Source organism: Quercus suber, unplaced genomic scaffold, assembly GCF_002906115.3.
Source record: "Quercus suber isolate HL8 unplaced genomic scaffold, Cork oak 2.0 scaffold_693, whole genome shotgun sequence".
In the NCBI taxonomy this organism is placed as follows: Eukaryota; Viridiplantae; Streptophyta; class Magnoliopsida; order Fagales; family Fagaceae; genus Quercus; species Quercus suber.
The window spans coordinates 254,267-275,298 of NW_027070134.1; the positions used below are offsets into that span (position 1 = coordinate 254,267).

The 21,032-nt window shown below is 32.5% G+C and overlaps 2 protein-coding genes across 3 annotated transcripts; both read right to left on the reverse strand.

The window, feature by feature from the left end:
* Positions 1-12,774: 12,774 nt before the first annotated feature.
* On the reverse strand, positions 12,775-13,416 carry LOC112032075 (uncharacterized). The gene has a single exon (XM_024064776.2). It carries the CDS (start codon positions 13,308-13,310, stop codon positions 13,002-13,004), a length of 309 nt encoding a protein of 102 aa, XP_023920544.2. The 5' UTR covers positions 13,311-13,416; the 3' UTR covers positions 12,775-13,001.
* A 3,203-nt stretch (positions 13,417-16,619) lies between these two features.
* On the reverse strand, positions 16,620-20,808 carry LOC112021184 (uridine nucleosidase 1). Of its 2 annotated transcripts, XM_065766234.1 has the most exons (9): positions 20,467-20,806; positions 19,372-19,487; positions 19,199-19,258; positions 18,708-18,890; positions 18,498-18,602; positions 17,557-17,653; positions 17,354-17,461; positions 17,103-17,238; positions 16,620-16,998 (listed from the first exon to the last, which is right to left on the reverse strand). In XM_065766234.1, exons 1-9 carry the CDS (start codon positions 20,732-20,734, stop codon positions 16,890-16,892), a joined length of 1,182 nt encoding a protein of 393 aa, XP_065622306.1. In that variant the 5' UTR covers positions 20,735-20,806; the 3' UTR covers positions 16,620-16,889. The 2 variants fall into 2 exon arrangements, with proteins under 2 accessions (XP_065622306.1, XP_065622307.1); XM_065766235.1 differs by lacking the exon at positions 19,199-19,258 and having other exon boundaries at positions 20,467-20,808.
* Positions 20,809-21,032: the final 224 nt, after the last annotated feature.

Genomic DNA, 21,032 nt, shown 5'->3' on the forward strand with positions numbered 1-21,032 from the left:
TCTTTTTTTTTTTTTTTTTTTTAATAATAGGCCAAATCCGGTACCGGCCGGAATTTGCATCTCGGCCGGAATTGGCCGGAATTGACCGGAATGGCCGGAATGGACCGGAATGACCCGGAATTTGACCCGAGGTGGAACGTGAGTATTCCGGTACCGGTTTGCATACCGGTACGAAAATTCCGGCCGTTCCGGCCGGAACGGAACGGAATCAATAACAATGCTCCTTAATTTTTCTGTTAATGCACTTTCCATTTCACCAAAAAAAAAAAAAATTTGATGTCTAGGAAGCGAGAAGTATGTTTGTCATTTCTTCCCTCATGTTGTGAATATCTATTAATTGTTTTTGTGGAAATGAGCAGAATGGGAGAAACGTTAGTAGTTCGTATTTGACTATTTGTTTCATCTTATAAAAAACAACATAATATGGTTATCTCTCTCTCTCTCTCTCTCTCTCTCTCTCTCTCTCTCTATATATATATAGGGTCCGTTTGAATAGCATTTATTGTTGCTGAAAGTTGATAAAAACTGATTGTTACTGAAAACACTATAGCAAAATAATTTTTAAATGTGTGAATAGTGTTATGAGACCCCCTTTTAATATTAAATATTGCGTGAACAGTATATGAATAGTGCGTAAACAGTACACGCACAGTAAATTTTGTCCCCCAAAGTCAACAAGTGCGGCAAAAAAAAAAAAAAAAAAAAAAAAAAGAAAACGCATAGGAGGAAAACGCGCCGCAACTAAACCTTCTATCCAAACCCACACGTAGTGTTTTGTCTTATAAAAAGTTAATTCATTTATAACTATTCAGTACATTACACAAAATAACTACTAGTATGTATGTGTGTGTATATATATATATAATATATTTATTTATTTATTTATATTGTCGTAGGCCAAACCCTCCAAAATATTGGGTAAAAGTGACGTAGGCTCTGCAATTTTTACATGTTTAATTAGGACAATCAATTTTTAACCCAAACCCAAATAAGTTGAACTTAAATTAGAACCTGATGGGCCGAAGTCTCCACTTCAGGCCTTGGTATGGATTGGGCTACGGTGCCATCTGTCATTGCTGCAGCCCATTCTTTAAAATATTTGGTAATAACGCCCAACACAGCGTCTTATTAGTGTTTCTCACGTAGCCAAAAAAAAAAACATATCAATGACTAAAATATGATTCTCTAAAAATATGTTAGTTGTCTCTCTTCCTGAATATACCTAGCCAATAAGTATCCCATAATTAATAAATAAATAAACCTATAGTAAATCCAAACTGTCCCATAAAACGTGAAGAAAAATGTGGTGTGGCTATTAATAATTAGATGGCTGGTTTTGGAAGCAAAAAATATTAAGATTTGTGTTCCTAGCTATTAATGAATAGTACTTCTTTTGGTTATATCTTCTCTAATACAAAGCTTGCAAGGGAAGTTGACAAGTAAAACAAGTAAACATATAGCAATCCTATATTGGAATATTCATAGATAACAATCCCCACATAGATGGAAGTCCCCACATGATATCATCCATTTGCTTGATCTCGGCGATTACATTGACTTTGGCAATTGTATTATTATTATTATTATTTTGATGCGATATTGTATTATTAGTTGAATACTCTATGAGTGATCAATCTAGACGATTTCTTTCCTACAATTTAATCCAAAGCTGCCCATATTGAGTATTCAAACTAGTTCAACATACTTCTATCCACTACAATATATAGAAATTATGTAAGTGACACGATGTTAATCATCTACCAAAATTTCCAATGGATATGCCTTCTAGAACACTATATATATCTTATCTAAAGTTAAATTAATCCAGTTCAAATCATCTCTTCCTCTGTTTTTCGTGCTTCTTCGTTTGTATTTTGGTTTTTGTGGTTACAATCTGGGAAAGCATCCAATGAGAGCACAAACGCTTAAATTTAAAGTCTAATTAACAAATCTTAGCATTTTGTAAAGGTCCAATGGGTGTTGGTAGTTCTTGGGAGTTCTTTTGATGATGAATTTGATCATTCTCTCATGGATGATGATGAGGAGGATGAGTAAATCTTGTATTTTTTTATATTTAGTTATTATCTTGTAAATCTTCTTATTGTATGATGTTATATTGATGTTTAAGACTTAAGAGTTAAGACTAAATGATTTGTATTATTTGATATTTAGTTATTTATTTATTAGAATTGACAATTTTATGTTCAACAAGGATATATATAAATTATTTTTTAAGAACCCCGAAACACCCTGAAACGGTACGCCGAAATCGGCCGGTACCGAAATATTCCATTCCACTGGACAAACCGAAACGGGGTCCGAAACGGTATTAATAACAATGTTAAGGAGGGGCAGAGAGTTTAGGGATGGCCCTATTACAATACAATCCCAATTTGTCTGAGCTTATCAGCTCTAAGAGATCCACAGGCGGATCTTGATACAAAATAAAGCTACTAGCCTAAAGGGCTCCTTTCCTAGCTAAGAAATCAGCACAAGCATTGGCTATCAAATTTCAAAATGAAATATACATGATCCACATTTTCATACGCATATTTTCAGATATCAAGATACTTTGATGTCAAACATAAATAAAAATATTTCTTTTAGCATTTACTCAATTTGTAGTTTGCATAGAAATCTCAACCATGTTGCCACAATGCATTAAAAAAAAAAAACATTATTCATCATGTAAAACTATAGTTTTTTTTTTTTTTAGAAGGATCTAAAACTTTAGTTAAGTCCATAAATTATCTTTAAGGGAGGCACATAATAGTTGCATATTTAACTTCATAGGATCTATACATTACTAAATATTTTACAATTTTAAGTGCAATCTATATCAGTAGAGAACTATCTAGAAATTAAATTGAATTATTATTATTTTTTTTTTTTGAAATAGAGAGCACCGCTTATATTTTTGAATTGAGAAAAAAATAAATTTAAATTCTTGGTCAATCACATTGATCATCAATCAATTAATCATAACCTGATTCATGATCATATTTAACAATAAAAGAGGAGTTACTAATAAATTATATATTTTATAATTTAAATCAAAATCAAATCTATAGATGTGCAATTCATCCCTCTTAGTGGACTTTTTCTTCTAATGAAAACAGGAGGAAACTTCATAAACATGTTATATATTTCAAAAAATTTCACAAACTTCAAAAAAAATCTTACAAACCTCAAAGTTCATGAACATATTATAACATAAAAAGAAAACCAAAAACTACCCTTAAGTTATGGAAACTCGTTGATCACAAACCAAAGCAGTATACTTTTTCATTAAAAAGTCAATCTTTTATAATAATACATAAAAGAATTTCAAAACATTGTCCCCAAAAAAAGCCAATCTAATTAATGTAAGCCTTGAAAATAAAAAATTTCAATACCCACTGTGTATCTATCTATAATTTGATTTTTATCTTTACTGTAAATTTATTTGTCAACATTACCTAATTTTGTAACTTCAAACTTAAAATATGCAATTCAATATTTCCAAGTGAAGATTCTCATTGGAAAAATCTAATAGTTATAAATCGAAACATACAATTCTTAAAAGTATGATGTCAAGAGCATAAAAAACCTTTGGATAAAAGTGTAATATATGCCTTTTGATTTCTTAAGAATAATGCTATAAGAAACTGTAATGCATCCAAACTCTAATAATCACTATTACATACCTATCACAAACTGTTGTTATAGTCCTGAGTTTCTTTTCCATGAATCTGGGGAGATCATAGGAAAACAAACCAAATTTCTCATACATATTTATTCAATTTATAATCTAGAAAATAAATAAAAGAATTATATTAAAGATGAGAATTGGAGGAGAGGAAAAGAAACAACAAAACTAACCCCGCCCACTCCTCTTTTATTCAAACATAAACCACAAAAAATTAATTAACCCCCACTCTCGCATAATAAACATCAAATATGGTGGAAATTAAGCAAAACACCAGAACTACAACTTTATACTAGAAATACAACTTTTCATATAAATTGAAAAATAAGGACTCCTAAATAGAAAAGCTACTGGCTTACCACAACACAACGACTCCATCTTGACCATCCGGTTTTGAGAGATGAGAAGTTGCTACAACGATTTTACGTTTAGGGTTTGTGGAGCTTAAAATTTTTTTTTTTTTTTTTTTTTACGCATCTTTCTATAATTTGATTTTTATCTTTTCTTTTAAATTTATCTGTCAACCTTACCTAATTTTGTAACTTCAAACTTAAAATATGCAATTCAATATTTCCAGGTGAAGATTCTCACTGGAAAAATCTAATAGTTATAAATCAAAACTAACAATTCTTAAAAGTATGATGTCAAGAGCATAAAAAAGCTTTGGATAAAGGTGTAATATATGCCTTTTGATTTCTCAAGTAATAAATAAAAGAATTATATTAAAGATGAGAATTGGAGGAGAGGAAAAGAGACAACAAAACTAACCCCGCCTACTTCTCTTTTATTCAAACATGATCCACAAAAAATTAATTAATCTCTACTCTTGCACAGTAAACGTCAAATATGGTGGAAACTAAGCAAAACACTAGAATTACAACTTTTTATGCAAATTGAAAAATAAGGACTCCTAAATAGAAAAACTATTGGCTTACCACAACACAATGACTCCAACTTGACCATCTTGTTTTGAGAGATAAGAAGTTGCTACAACGATTTTACGTTTAGGGTTTGTGGAGCATTTTTTTTTTTAATAAAAAAATCCATACGTATTCCATGGTGGTTTTTGTATTTGTATGACTTTCACATCTTCAAGATTCTTGAGCCACATCTCAACGTTGCCATTCCACGATTTTTTTTTTTTTTTTTCATAAAGAAGGTTTTGCATTTGAGCCATGAGAAAACAAAAGAGAAATAGAGAGGGGCAGCGTGAAGAGAGGAGTGATGGTGCGAAGGAAGATTGGAGTTTTTTTTTTTTGATAAACAGATTGGAGTTTATCATAGCTATTATAGGATGCTAATGATCTAACAAGATAGAAAGAGAAAAGGAAAAAAATTTGATCAAATAATGCAAAATTTACTGGCGAAAGAGAGAATCACACACAAACATGGGAGTGTTTGATAATGTTGTTTTAGTAATGTTATTTGTATTTTTTAAAAATACATGTGAATGAGAAAATGTGTAAAAATACATGTAATGTTATTTAAACACTGAAAATTGTTGTTCTAGTTACACTACCAGACAGCCCATAGTATTATAAATAACAAAGAAAAGTGGCATTGTGTTTGTGGCAAGCTAGCAGAGAAGAGGGAACCCACCATTTATGACAATACACAATGAAATGCAAATCCATTGTACCAAAAAGTGAGCTAAAGCGTATCAAAAAAAAAAAAAAAAACTCTTATTCCTTCTCTCAGGTTTCAATACTTACATAAAGCTAGCTGCTTCTTTAATATTTTCCATAAAAACCAAACATTTCTAATACATGCATGTGTGTGATTAATTTAATTATTGCAGGGGAACAAGTCGTACAAGCACGTTTAGCTCACCACCACCACCACCACCACCACCACCCCTCTTTAATTTTCGTCCATCAAAGCTCTTTGTCTTTGGAGATTCATATGCTGACACTGGTAACAACAAGAAATCTGAAGCTAACTCTTGGAAATACCCTTATGGAATCACTTTTCCTGGAAACCAGCTGGTCGTTATTCAGATGGCGTGTCTCACCGATTTCCTTGGTGTGTCCCTTTCTTTCTCTCCCTCACTAATGATTTTTTTTTTTTTTTTTTNGGACAATGAACACCGTCAAAGTATCAAGATAAGCTTGGCTCTTCAACAAGTGGGGACCAAATTTCATAAATTGAACTAGGGACACTGAACACCGTAAAAAAAATTGTATCTTATGAGACTGTCTTGATATAATTGAATCTTATATACATAAGTTCCACGTGTTTTGAAATATGGTCTTATATAATTGTTTTTTGAGATAAACTTTTTCTAGAAATTTCATATAAAATGTGTGGTCAAGGACACAACATAACATAACCTCGTGTTTTTGTTGCAATTTGTCGTAATAACAAAACTTCAATCCCGAAATCCATAATATAGTTATTGGTTTTCAAAAGAATAATTAGGATTATTTCTTCTTTTTCTGTTATTTTTATTTTATATAAAGTTGTACTCAAAGAAATATTTTTTTAAAACAAATAACCACATAAACAAGAAAAGATTAACAGCGAGACAATTTTTCTCAATCTAAAAGAGAACAAAATGACAAATTTTACTCTGTATTACATAGTGATGCTAGCCAAAGCATTAGCGTTTCTGCTTTGTACAATGTTGCACGATCCAATTTGCAACGAAAATTAACATTAAATAAAGGGATGGCAAAAGTGATCCATCCTACCTAACCCGTTATGCCTTGCTTCGCTTAGTGCAAATTTCCTATACCTTATATATATATATATATATAAAATTTAATCACAGTTATAATATATTTTTTTTATATATACATATTTTATAACCATTTTCAAAACACTTGTCCCTCAAAAACACTTGTCCCTCCTTTTTCTAGTCTCTCATAGTCATCATTCCCTATCTCATTAAAATTTGAGTCGTCTAATTAGGATTAGTAAAATATCTTCAAGTCAGATCTTGCACAAGTTTTTCCCTCCCCGAAGAAGAGATGGGGTGGGGGCCAGGGCACCCGTGATTTGACCCTTTCTCATTCTTTGCCATCTAAATGTTTCATCATGATCTTCCATTAAATGTTTCATTAGTGATTAAAGATCATGATTCATGATCATCTGTGCAATCCACAAATTATTCCATCTTATATTTATTGGGATAAATTTGATTATCTTTCTCTCTACTCTTTTAATGTTGTAAGCATATTTTTAAAGTAAGGAATTAATATCCTCATTAGAATTAATTCTTTTTATAATTCAAATTATATATTATAAAATAAAATATATATCTAATATAAGTTCATTTAAAATTTTAAATAATATGTGTATGGACACATTTTGCAGCTCAAGCCCAAAGTTTAAGAGATGTCGGCCCAATGATCCCAGTACAATGAATTAGTAGAGAGTGGGTCAAAGAACTAGACCCTAATGAATTTGACAATAGTTTGTATGGATTCAGAAGATGATCAAGCAAGAACAAGGAACAAAGAATTGAATGAATTCACTGTCCGATGAGGTAAATCTTCATACATATCAATTAAGCTGATTATAGGTATAACTTTGATTGCTACAGTATTCTTTCTCTATTTTTTCAACCCTTCCCTCCTGGAGGGTTTTTTACATTATATATCTCCCCTTAGACTATCTTGATCCTACACTTATCGATCATTTGATCCTTACTTGAGTGCTCATCCCATTAGACACTATCTTTGGCTTTCTGTGAGTTGTGGTAGTCAAAACAACATTGTTCAGGGGTCTTCTCCATATAAATGCGGCCAAAAAGGTAGTTGCAATGTATTTGATGCGGTGGTAGCAGCTTTTCCCTTAGATATTCTTGGGTTCCCTTTCTTCTCATGGGTTCTTGAGGCACGTCTCTATCACTGGAGCTTCTTGGAAGGTCACTTTGATCTATGGGATGTATATCTGATTTGTGTTTAGCTTATCCAAGGAGGTATTCCTCCTCAAACCATGATCCCATTTGCATCTGGCTCCTTAAGTCCTGAGTCTAAAATATTCATTTCTATTTGTTTGTCCTTGGACTACTCATGCTCTCGGTCAAAGCCCAATGCTCAATATATAATTTGGGCCCTTAACCCTACAATATGTTACTCTATACAATTGTCAAAAATTTAAAATAAAAATGTTTTGGTTGTGGTTGGCTGATGGCCTTGCATAGTTACACTACATTCCTTGCGTTTTATGTTTTCCACCACAAGAAGTTAGAGAACTAAAAATTCCTAAATAAAGATATGGCACCTGCCACTATTTAGTGTACTTATCCTTCAATTAACGGATAATTATTAGTTTAAATGAATAATGGAATGTAAAGTGTACTCTATAGGCAAAAGGATTCTTCAAAATGGCAAATATTTGTCACTTTTGAAGAAAGTGTACAATCCTTTTATCTACAATCTACACTTTACATTTCATAAACTAATAATTTTCCTTTAATTAACATTTCGATTATTTATCAAAACAATAGTAATATTTCAATTATGTTAATAATATTGTGGAGAAATTGTCTTAATAGCTACTTTGACAATTTGACATTGTTGTGAAGTTTCACGATGATTTGATTGATGACTTTTGAGGCTAAAACAATTTTATACGTATTGACCACTAAATGATGATATGAGAACTATAAGATATTTTGTTCAATTTGACGCTGACATAAACTCAATTGATTAATAGAACAAACCTAAAAGCATGGAATTTCAACCATTTTTCCATCTTGCACAAATGAACTATAATATTAGTGGTGGGTGATATAACTTTTCCCTGTAGAGTGATATATAATTAATCAGTATTCAATTACAGTATAATATTGATTTGTTTAGATTACATGCCTTGATTACATTATTAATTGATCAACAAAACATAAGCAAGCTATTTTTATAATTGGATTTTGTTAACAGATGCCTTTATTTAAGAAATAGTTTTAAAAACTTTTTTATAAAAAATGTAAAAAATAACTGAATTTTTTGACATTTTTTTACATATCTCATAAAAATGATATCGAAGTTTTCCTTAAATAATTTGTTAATAAATACCTGAGGATAAATGCCCAAATCGATGGAGATAATGCCATAGTCAATCTTTGTCCTATTTAAGAAATTTTGTTAACAGATGCTTTAAGTACCCTATTTAAGAAATAGTTTTAAAAACTTTTAATAAAAAATGAAAAAATAACTGATTTTTTTGACCCTTTTTTTTTTACATATCTCATAAAAATGATATCAAAATTTTCCTTAAATATTTTGTTAATAAATACCTAAGGATAAATGCCCAAGTAGATGGAGATAATGCCATAGTCCGTCTTTGTCCTATTTAAGAAATTTTGTTAATAGGTGTCTTTAAGTACCTTATTTAAGAAATAGTTTTAAAAACTTTTAATAAAAAATGAAAAAAAATAACTGATTTTTTTTTTTACCATTTTTTTACCTGTCTCATAAAAATGATATCAAAATTTTTCTTATATAGTTTGTTAATAAATACTTGAAGATAAATGCTCAAGTCGATAGAGATAATGCCATAGCCGGTCTTTGTCCTAGATGCTAGGCTAGAAATGGTAAATGCCCGTGTTCATGGAGAATTCGTTAGGGGTGGCAAATGGGCGGGTTGGGTCATAAATGGATTGGATCCTAAATAGGTTAGGTGTGTAATCACTCATTTATCTATTTATGACCTGTTTATATATAAATTTATTATCTATTACCCGTCCAACCCATTTAATTAGTAACCCGCCCATTTAACCTAATATGACCCAAATAAATAAATAACTTGTTATTAGATTTTCCCATTAAGTTAGCAACTACAAAATTTCTCATAAACCAAACAGGACCCTTAAAAATCGAATTAAAATCTTTTAACTTTATAACAACATCAACCACTTCATTTTCATTTATTTTCCCAAACTTTCTCACAAACCAAACAGAACTTCTCCTTACCCAGACCAATACCTAGTTAATCAAAAAATCTTTTCTGTTCAACCCGCTACCCCAAGAAACCAAAATATTCTTTGGACTCTGTCCCTTACTCCCTTTAAACAAAGAACAAATCTCTCTCACCGATTCGTTATAAGACGAAAAATTCATTATCCGAGTTCAAACGGCTCAACGATTTGACTCGTCCATGGCTGTCCATTTCAAATTCAGGAGTTCACCAGACTTTGACTCCATCGATATTGAAGGTCGACCTTTCATTTCGATTGTGATCTGAAATCCAAGATCGTTCGTCACAAGAACCTCGATATCTACCAAGACTTTGATCTTGTTTTCTCTGATGCCCTCATCGGTTAAGGTCAACTCTCTCTCTCTCTCTCTCTCTCTCTCTCTCTCTCTCTCTCTCTCTCGCTCATAGCAATCTTTTCGAAATTTTGCAGAATTTGATTTCAAACAATCTTTTTTGCTAATCAAACAATATTTTGGTTTTAGGGTCTTGACGTGGGAGGAGTTGCTAGTGGAGGCGCGTGCATCCCAAACGCAAAAAGTGCGGTCGTCGGAGGCGGAGTAGATGTAGTGGGAGTCGGAGGACCAAGCAAGGTCGGAGGCGGAGCAGATGTAGTGGGATTTCTTTTCTGTTAAAGGGTTTGGAAAAGGGTTTGGTTACTGAGAAAATCTGAGGGAGAGTGAGACTGAGGGCCGAATGTTTGGGCTTAGAAATCTGGAGGATATATTGTTTATTTAGTTTTAGATTTTAGAAGGGTTTAATGAGTTTATTTAATTTTAAATATTAATTGGGTTTAGTGGGTATTAGTGGATTTACCCATTTAGATCCATCTAATTAAATAACCAAATGAGTTTTTATTCATTTAACCCAAATACTCAAATGAGTTGTGCTAAAACTTATCCAAATAAGGTAGATAATGGGCAGGTCCATGGATATGGATAAAAATTAACACTCCTAATAGAGATCAATGTCCCCTAACCAATGTGAACCGTACTTGTAACATAATGAAATTATCATTAACAACGTTCTCTTTCACGTCAAGTCCACAATACAATAGGGTCTTCAAGGTGGTTGGGCATATCACATCCAATCCTATTTACTGTTTTAAATTTCCAATCATAAGGATGTACAATATGTCAAATGTACTTTTTACTTTATCAATAATATTAATTATGGATTAGAAGTTGGGTATACTGTGAAATTGTGTGTCTTTAGGAAAAGTGAACTACCATCGTTTTTGAGTACAATGAGGTTAACTTCAAAGGAAAAACAAATCTAATAAATGGACACACTTTTTACTTTATTAATAATATTGGGGATTAGAAATTGGGTCTACCGTTAATTATAAAGAAAAGTGAACTACCATCGTTTTAAAGCATCAATAAGGTTAACTTGAAAGGGAAAAACAAATATAAATTGACACAAATGAACGGTGTGTTTGGATGAGGGAGGAGGAGAGGAGAGTAGAGGGGAGAGATTGTGGAATGTTTAATTAACATTGTTTGATTTTTTTTTTTTAAAAAAAATTTAAGGGAAGGGGGAGAGATTTGAGGGGATTTGGGCTTTGGAGGGATAAGAATTAAGATACTCCTTCAAACTCTTTATTTTTATGTCCTCAAATGGATTTTGGAAGGAGAGGAAAGGGGGAGAGGGGGGGGGGGGGGGAGGGGGGGGGGATTCCGCTTATTATTAAAAAAAAAAACTGCAATTTCACTTTTATGTTATCAATTTATATCTATTTCTTTAAATAAAACAAACAAGTATAATGATTGTCAATTTATATAATGTATTATCATCTTCTCTCCTTTCACATTTTAATTTTTAAAACATTCAAATAAGAAAATGGAATACTATTTCCCTCCTCTCTCTTCTAGCTACTTCCTCCGTACCCCTAATATCGTCTACTCTCTCCCCCTCCAAACTTCCAAACACGCAAAGATAGGGAGCTCTTTTTATGATATCTGAAGGAAGACCTAGAGTTATACTTTCCAATTTTCTTTAAAACATTTAGGGATTTGACTATACATACAGGGGTTAGCAGTTATATCAATTTATTGTTCTATGAGCTAGGGAATATAAATTTGGTGCATGGACCCTAAAACATTTGGGGATTTGCCTATACTTTTAACTTCTCCCTTAAAAGTTACCATATTTTTTAAGTGAAGTTTGTGGTGTCTTTAAGTAAAAACTTCATTACCTCTCTCTTATGTGTGTGTGTTTTTCTCAAAATAATAATAATAATAATTTTTTCAATGAGGCTTTGGCTTGGGAAAAAGGTTTATCTCCAAACTAGTTTAGAGATAAACACTTCAAATGTCTTCTATATCTTTTTATTAAATGTAAATTTTGAAAACCTAATCATTGGATTGTATATTCTTATTATATTCTTCATGTTTACAAAATTTTTAGAAGATAAAAAGATCAATAGTTATGTCATCAATGACATGTTTAAATTTCAAGTTTTTGTGGTAAAAAATTATGAACAAAAATAAGTTTATTGATCAAATAATAAATAACATCTAATTTTAATGAAATTTGGAGTACATGTTAAGAGCATAAAGAATATATAATTTAGAGGTCTTCTCTCCTTTTCCAGTTGGGTTGTGGAAATTTACAAAACATGGACTCGGTATTGTTCAATATGGGCCACAAAGTATGGTCTTTGAAGACATGATACTTAGTCTGTACCTACACATTTCGCGGGGCTCAGAGTTGGGTTGGGGCCCAGGACCTAGAATATTACGAGGTTCGAAGACCGTGGGCCCAGTCTTTGGCAGCCCAATAATCTGGACCACAAAATGAAACTGATAAATAATATTGTAACACAAGCGTTTTTTTAATTTTTTTTTAGAAAAGCATGTTGCTCTCTTTAAAAGAAAAAAAAATTATTATAAAAATATCTTTTGTTACGGCATAAAGTCAACTTATGTCCAATTACACATCAAAACTGCGACTTCAAACTTGAAGCGACAGTTTCTCTTGTTTTTAGAAATTGTGTATTATGTGTGCGTTAAGAGATGTGCATTAGACATTTTTCTTTGTCATAATATCATTATTGCATTTCAAAGATTGAATGATCTAGGATCAAAGTACAAAATGTATGTAACTCTTTTTTTCTTTTTTCTTTTTTTCCTTTTTTTCAGATAATAAAAGGTAAACACTATATGTGCTCCGGCAGGATTCCATGAATAACACAAAGATACAGAATTGTCCACCCATATTTACATCTATTATGTACATATTTCAGTGATGAATTAATACCACTTAGTACCACAAGAGATAGGCCTGCCCAATTTCTCAAAACCTCACACTTTTTTCGATCCCATGAATTTCAAAACCTTAAACTTTTGAAAAGCAGTAGAAAAAAAAGCTCAAAAAATAGAGGAACATGACTCTACCTATCAATGAAAGGAGTAATCTTGATAACCAAGCCAGGGAAAACATCATCTGGGTCATGAATATGTGGATTCTCTTCAACAATATATGGATTCCCACATTTTTCACTAATAGTGTGCAGTGTCTCTCCTTCACCAACCACATAAATTTCATCGCATGGCTTGTTGAATTGCATTTGTACCATCCGAACAGCAAACTCACTTTCACTCGATTCACAGCAGCTCAAAACCAGCATTATTGCCAAGAACAAAGCAGTGTACCCGGAAATCCTCTCAGCCAGTGCAGTTGATGAAGAAACACACGCCATGACCAATTTTGTAGCACAAAATTATGTAAATTTGATTGTTTTTTTCTTTGGGCTAGGCAAAGCTTTTCTTTAAGGGTATGTGATACAAAGTTTTTGGTTACTTGTAGAGGGTTATACTTATATATTAGTGAAGGGGTTCCTTTCTTTTGGTAGTTGGAGTGGTTGCAAAATTTGCAAATCCTTAGCGGGAGTTGAAACGGTTCACTCAGTGTGGTAGGTGATATCTGTCAGGGAGCAAGACTAAAATGAGAGGAGAAAGAGTTGGTTTAACTGCTTTATTATATGAAATTTGGTCTAGTTTGACTTAACTTATTCTTTATGCTATGTGTTGCTTTTGTTGTGCAAATGTTTCTAACATAATTATTTTCAACATAATTGCAGTTGCATATTTGTTGATACAGGAACATTAACATATATATATATATATATATACACACATGACATATGTTGAGAATAGTCAATAGGGGAAGATTACATTACAAGTCATATACTCAATTATATAGTTATATAAGCTCTTATTCCAAAATGATGCCATTTGCTGGTGAGGGAAGTGAAATATTAAGGAGATGGAGTATTTGACATTATAATAAGATGGAGCTAAGGCAATACGCATCATGTGTCTTTTATTTTATGCTAGAATATGGACACAAGCAACAAGCAAGTTGATTCCCAAAAAGGGTAAGATGGCTAGTCCTACAATAAATTTTACAATATTTTTCATAAAATAATTGTAATTGGTGTATAACAAAAATAATACCAACCATAATTCCATATGAAAGTGATTTTGCATTTATCGCAATCTATTATGTCAACAAGTAATGATGGCAATGCTATTAACTACCCCATCTCAAGTAAGTATTGCCATATTGTCCTTTTTTTTCTTTTTCTTTTTTTGAAAATACTAATTACTTTAACACACACAGAAAGAGAGGGGAAGATCTTAAACAACACATTAGATGATGTGAATAAAACCTATCACCCTCATAAGAATATTGAAGATGGACTCAAATTCAACCCAATTAAGTTGTCCACGGTGACTTATTCAAATGATTGTAGTTGTAACTCAGTAGGTGTTGTTGCCCATATATTTCTTGACTTAGAACCTGATAATGGACATGATTTTTATAAATAAGATTGGGATTTTAATTGTGTTCTAAAAAAAAATTACCATTTTTTATTGGGTTTATTTTTATTGGATCCATATTCAACTTGGCGTAGGTCACATAATCCCTTGTTCAGTAATTCCAAATATTAGATTATGCTATCCCTAACTTAAAATATATGCTTAAAGAAAACACATAAAAATATAAGAGAAAGAAGTAATGCATCAAACAATTCTTAAGAACTGTAATTGATCATTTTATCTCTTCACCCATATACATGTGATGTAAAATTGCTTCTATTGAATAAGTTCATTTGAACTTAGAATATATATATATATATGACTTCATAATACTATGTAATTATTTCAAATTATATCATTAAATTTTTAATTAAAATAATACAGTTAAGTATTTTAATTGATGATAAATTAAATAAATAAATAAAAGACTAAATACTTGCAGTAATTGTCACTTTATGAGAGAGAGAGAGAGAGAGATTGCTTAGAAAACAAAATGCACACAAAATTTGAAAAAAAAAAGGGGGGGGGGGGAGTGTCATGTTGTTTTGACTTATGATTGAGTTTACCCTAATTTTTGTTAATAAAAAAAAAAAAATTAAGCCCACCCTTAGAGTCTGTTTACATTTATTTATGAACTCATTAAAAAATATGATGAAATTAAATATTATAAATGAATGGGATGAAAATGAAATAAGTATTTTATATTTTCTCTAATATGCTTTAAGAGTAAAATAATGGCTAAAAAGGAAATATATATATATATATATATATTTTTTTTTTTTTATTATCTTACTATTCCTTTTTTATTTCTCTTTTCATAGTATAAGAATAAAAATCAATATAGAATTAGTATTTTATCATTCCATGTTTTTTTTTCCTTCTAAAATAAAAGAACTTAAAAGTGAGGGAGAATATAAAGGATTCCTTAAAAATCTATTCAATATCATTCCTTGCATTCTCTCAAATAAGTTGTTACCATGTTTGGATTGAAGGAGAGTGGAAAGATATAAAAGAGAGAATTTAAAATTTCTCTTGTTCTTATGTAAAATGGGAGGATAAAGGATTTTGTGGGGTCAAAGAATTTGGCAACCCCGACCCATTAATGTCCGAGAACAACCCTGTTCTCAACAAACCGAGATCACAGAAGGAAAAAACAGCACGCTATCAAAGGCAGTCTCTCAGAGCATCCCAAGAAAAATGACAAGTGCAATGAGTCAGCCATGGAAGCATGATAGAGGAGCAATTCAAGGAGAAGCTGTCACTTCCGCATTAAATGCCCACAAGTAATGTTCTGGCAGCATTAATGAAGAAATGACCCCTGAATAGTGCTGCCTTGGTCGCTATAACTCACAAAAGGTTTGGTAAAGCGGCTGATGGGACAAACACTCAAGTAGTGACCTGTATGACAGTAGCCATTTGTATCAACTTTGAAACTTTTGTAACGGAGCATTGAAGAAATAATAAGAACTCCAAGCTCCTCAGGTGAGGGCCGGAGACAGAATTTCGTACTTAGGTCTGCATTCTTGTTATTCAAATCAGCTTATAACCGTGTCTAGTTGTTGTAACCCTCACTAAGACCTAGTTTTTAAACTCATTCTCTATAAATTTATTGTATTGGGTTAATTGGGTCTGAGTTAGCTCATTCAATAGTAAAAATGTTCAAACCCAGTCCCTACAGATTTGAAAAAACCTGGAAAAGTAAAATCATTTTTTATTTTAATAATTCAATAATTATTATGAGAGATGAGAAATTTGAACCCTAAAAGTTTTTTGTTAAAAACATTTTAAAAATGTCAATTAAGTTACAAGGCTCATCAATCCACTCTTTTTATTATTATTAGTTTTAATTCCTCTGTTGGTGGATAAGGACAAGAGATTAAGTTTAATGAATTTTTATATAATTCCTTTTTTCTTTTTTTTCTATAGAGTTCAATAAATTTGTTATATAATTGTCAATTTCTTTATTAATTTCTTTTCCTCTCCACTTTCAAATTTGTTTTTTCCTTTCCTTTTTACCGTACAACCAAATAAGGAGAGGAACATCTACACCTCTCTCTTGGTGTTTGATTTTAGACACAGAAATGTGCATCTACTTCCCTTTTCTAGTCTCCTCTCCTCTCATCTACTTTTCTAGTATCAGGTTTGAGTGGAATACCGTTTCCCATTTTTGGTGGTGACATCAAGAATTTAAAAAATCACAGAGAAAGTTAAAAATCATTATTATATGAAGAGAGATGCCAGCATGCATAGTCAAGTATTTTACAAATTCAAATATATTAGCTCAAGAGTTCACCAATGTGAGATCAATAAGCAGCCTTTCACACCCAAAAATTGGGCTCTCATTAGAAAGAGAGAAAAGAAGGACTGCACTAATTCTCAAAGCAAATAAATGGAACCCCAAACTTCATTTTCAATCTTTAACAGCTTGCTGGAAGTGGAGTGCATATTCCATGGTTTCATGGTTTCATCAACAATTTTCTGATATAATCGAGCACTCCCTTCACATTAACAGTCCATGCGACCGAAACAGGAGAATGTTCTGTCCATGGGTTGCTTGAATTCCATCTGTGTCAAATTAAAAGCACCAATATCAATGAAAAATGTAAAAATAACAATCCAAGAGGTTAAATTTCTCCAGAAAGAGTATGTTCTTTAAAGTCTAAACATACTTTTTTAGCCCTTGGTCCAAAAGCGTGTGGCCTGCACAGATGCCCTGCGTCTCAACCCTCACGACTCCCTTCTTGAATGTAAAGAGATCAGGACGGACTAGTGCTACAAAACTGACAGGGTCATGGAGGAAAACCCCTGAAAGAAAACTTAGGGTCATTCGGATGGAATACATAGAACATTTCACTGGAGATGATAAAAAAAAAATTACAAAACAGAACTGTCAAATAGTGGAAATATAAACAACAATTACCATGGACACCATCAGATTCCACATGCCAATCTCTGTAAAATTTGCACATCTCACTTATGATTTTACTGTACTTGCCCTTGGATTGCCTCAATTCAAGAAGGTCATCATCTGAAGCCATAAAGCAGTGGCAACTGTAAGAAGGATATTGTTTCACCAATCACAGAAAGTCACACAGGAAAAGCTGGTTTAGGGAGCAAAGATACCTGTAAACATCACTTGGGTTGTAACGTTTATTCCAACAACAGCAATATTTGCCCCAGAGGTGAACACAACATCAGCTGCTTCTGGATCTCCATAGATCTACAAGTCGGGAAATAGTGTCTTCATACACAGTTGGTTTACATGAATTTAAAAATGAAAGCTAAACAGCTTTCTTACTTTACCGCTAACAACTAGAGTTCAACATTTTAGTTACAAAAAAAAAAAAAAAAAAAAAAAAATTACCATGGTGGAACTTTCTAATTCACAATAGTTTTATCTGAGGAAAAAAAAGACCTTTTTACAGATTAGAAATTATACAACAGTGTTTTAAAGCAGATAATTATGGTTATATAAGTGCTTCAGTTGATACTAAGCAAAAGTATTTATGTATACAAAAGTAGGGGGAAAAATAAGTTGGTCAACTGCTCCAATTTTTATTTTTATTTTTTCAACTTGGACCTTATGGTCCGTTTGGATTGAGGGGGAGGGAGGGAGAGTAAAGTAGAGTAGAGTAGATTTAGTACAAAATTAGCTTATTTTTAGTCAATTCTACACTACTCCCCTTCACTCCCCCCTCCTTCCCCCCTCCATCCAAACAGGCCATTAGGCAAATATTCGGAAATGGTGAAAACAAGCTCCTGTATGATTTATTAGGGGGGAAAAATGTTTCCACATGAAACAGGACAAATTTTAGAGAAAATTTTATGAACACTGCCAACATCAACTGGGGTTTAAAATTAATTATATTACGTAAGGAGATCACCAATTGAAACATGAATTTTTGAATCAGGAAGATTTCCATCAAAACAGGAGCTTAAGTTAAAAGCTTTATTAACTTATAAGCTCATAAAACTTACAAAACATCACAGGGAATTAACTCTCCTTGCTAGGCTTGTCATGTTTTTTATGAGAAACAGGAAATGTAAGAAAAGCTAGCACTTACATTTGCTTCGGCAGCAGGATTTACATTTCCCAATGCAAAGAAAGCACCACCAAGTATGACCAGTCTCTTTACCTTGCTCGCAAAGGAAGAGTCCCTTTTGATTGCCTGATCAAGATAGTTAGATCAGCTTAACCATAATGGCTGCAAATTAAAATTTCTCAGTTATGAAGTTCAAGCAGTCATATGCAGACAAGGAATACTGCAACTTACCAAAGCTAAGTTGGTCAGGGGTCCAAGTGCAAGTATAGATACTTCACCAGGATATTCAGAGACCTTTTCAACTAAAAATTCAGAAGCACTCTTCTCAGATTTCTTTGCTTTTGCAGGTGGTAGATGTGTGTTCCCCAACCCATCAGAACCGTGGATAAAGTCAGCAACACGTGGTATTCCTCCCTTTTTCCAGGATAAAGCATAATTAATATATCAAAAAAAAAGAAAAAAAGAAAAGAAAAAAAGAAAGCATATAACGAACCTAGTTACGCAACTGAAAAAGGGGGGGAGGGGGGGGGGGGCAGGCATGAAAGACTGGAAATTTCAATTTCAAAAGTAGACAAGGATACAGCACAATGTGCAACACAATAGAGGCAATTTCGAAAAAGATTAAGCAAGCCAAATGGGCCAAAGTACAACTTCATTACAATCTAACATACGTGAAGACAAACATGCAGGTTAAGATAACGAAGACATATTAAAACAGATACCTTTAGAGGCCCAGCACTGCCCTCAGCCACTGGAATACCTGAACAGCCTGCGATCTCACACTATCCTTTTGCAAATTAAAAACACTAATTGATTATGTACATATTCCAAAAAAAAAAAAATTACATCTGAAACACATCATACATAAGAAAATAAAAATCAACTGATTACATACCAGACGCAAAGCATTTTGAGTGGCAATTTCTGTAGAAGTATTACCAAATATTGTTGTCAAGCCCAATATTTCCAACTCCGGAGATTGAAACGCCATGAAAATTGCCATGGTATCATCTAGTCATTAATGAAAATTCATTCACATTTTAGACATTGCAATGATAGAAAAGAAACACATCATAATGCACCACTAAATAAAACACCTAAAGTATTTTTTGAGAACCATTCAACATTATGGGGGAAAAAAAAAAAAAAAAGGCTATCTGGAATTTGCTTCTCCACAAACATATTTGCTAAATCCTACCCATTTTTTTTTCCCCTTGAAATGTCAAAGTCAGCAATCCTTCCAATCAATGCTAGTATTTGGTACTGTTGAGAAAAAGTTTGAATTTTGACTGTAAAGAGATAATCACTCCAATATTCAACTGAAGGGTTAGAAAAATAATATTTTAAGGCCCTGATTGATTTAATGAAACACAATTTTCTAACAGACTTGGTTATCTCAATGGAACCTAAAGAATGAAAGCTTGGTATTGTGTTCCCAATTAATTTCAGGAAAAGGTAAAGCTTTACAACAACAACAACAACAACAACAACAACAACAACAACAACAACCAAGCCTTAGTCCCAAAATGATTTTTTTTTTTTAATGAAAATAAGAGGTGCCCTTACATTCCATTCAAAATCACAGACTGAAGTGACAAACATTTACAAATTAAAGACAAAATAAATGAAATAAATTTCATAGAGGATCACATCTGCGACTGTATGTATCTCCTTCACTCAACATCAACAATTTATTACTAACAACTACAAATCTAAAAGACATACAAATCTAAACATTTTGAAAATTGTCATTTTAAACAACTGTTTTGGAATTGTAACTAAAAATCAAAATTTCTTTCCAAGTTTTCTCAGCAACCAAGCAGGAAAAAGCACACATTTGAACAGAACAAACAACAGCTAAATTCCACCACGCACTCTCACATTTCATCACCATAGATTAAATCTCTCTCATTTTTAATTAACTATTATTACAAAAACCTCTGTTTGGATGCCGAGAAAACGTAGGGATAAAAAAAAAAAAAAAACTCACCGATGCCGGGGTCAGTGTCGATAAGGAGCTTGTCGCGGTGAGAACCCAAAACGGCGTCGGTTTGTGCGTTCTCGACAATCACCACATCCTCTCCATCACCATTCGTCATAACGTAATCCATTCTCGGTATTATAATTGAAAAGACCAGACCAGACCAGACCTTTGATAATTGAAACGAAACAAAGTTTATAATAACTGAAAGACCAAGCGACTTATATATAGATATGGTATGTATGTACATGCGTGTGTATACAAAACACAAGCACATACATACACCAATTTGTCAAATAGGAAAAAAGAACGGTGCTGGCTGACGCTGGAATGAGCTGCCACACAAAAACAGAAACTAAACAAACAAAGTTTATTAAGGAAGTCGCTATCGATCTATCGATTACGTGTTCTGGAAAAAAAAAACTTTTACGGTTGGCTTTGGGTTTGGGGGTTAGGTCGGTGAGAGAGGAGAGAGAGAATATTGGACCAATGGTTGGATGCCGTGTGGCGTATTCCAATAGTATCTGAATCTTGTGACTTCTTTTTTTGGGGATTTCCTCTGCGATCGCATTTAA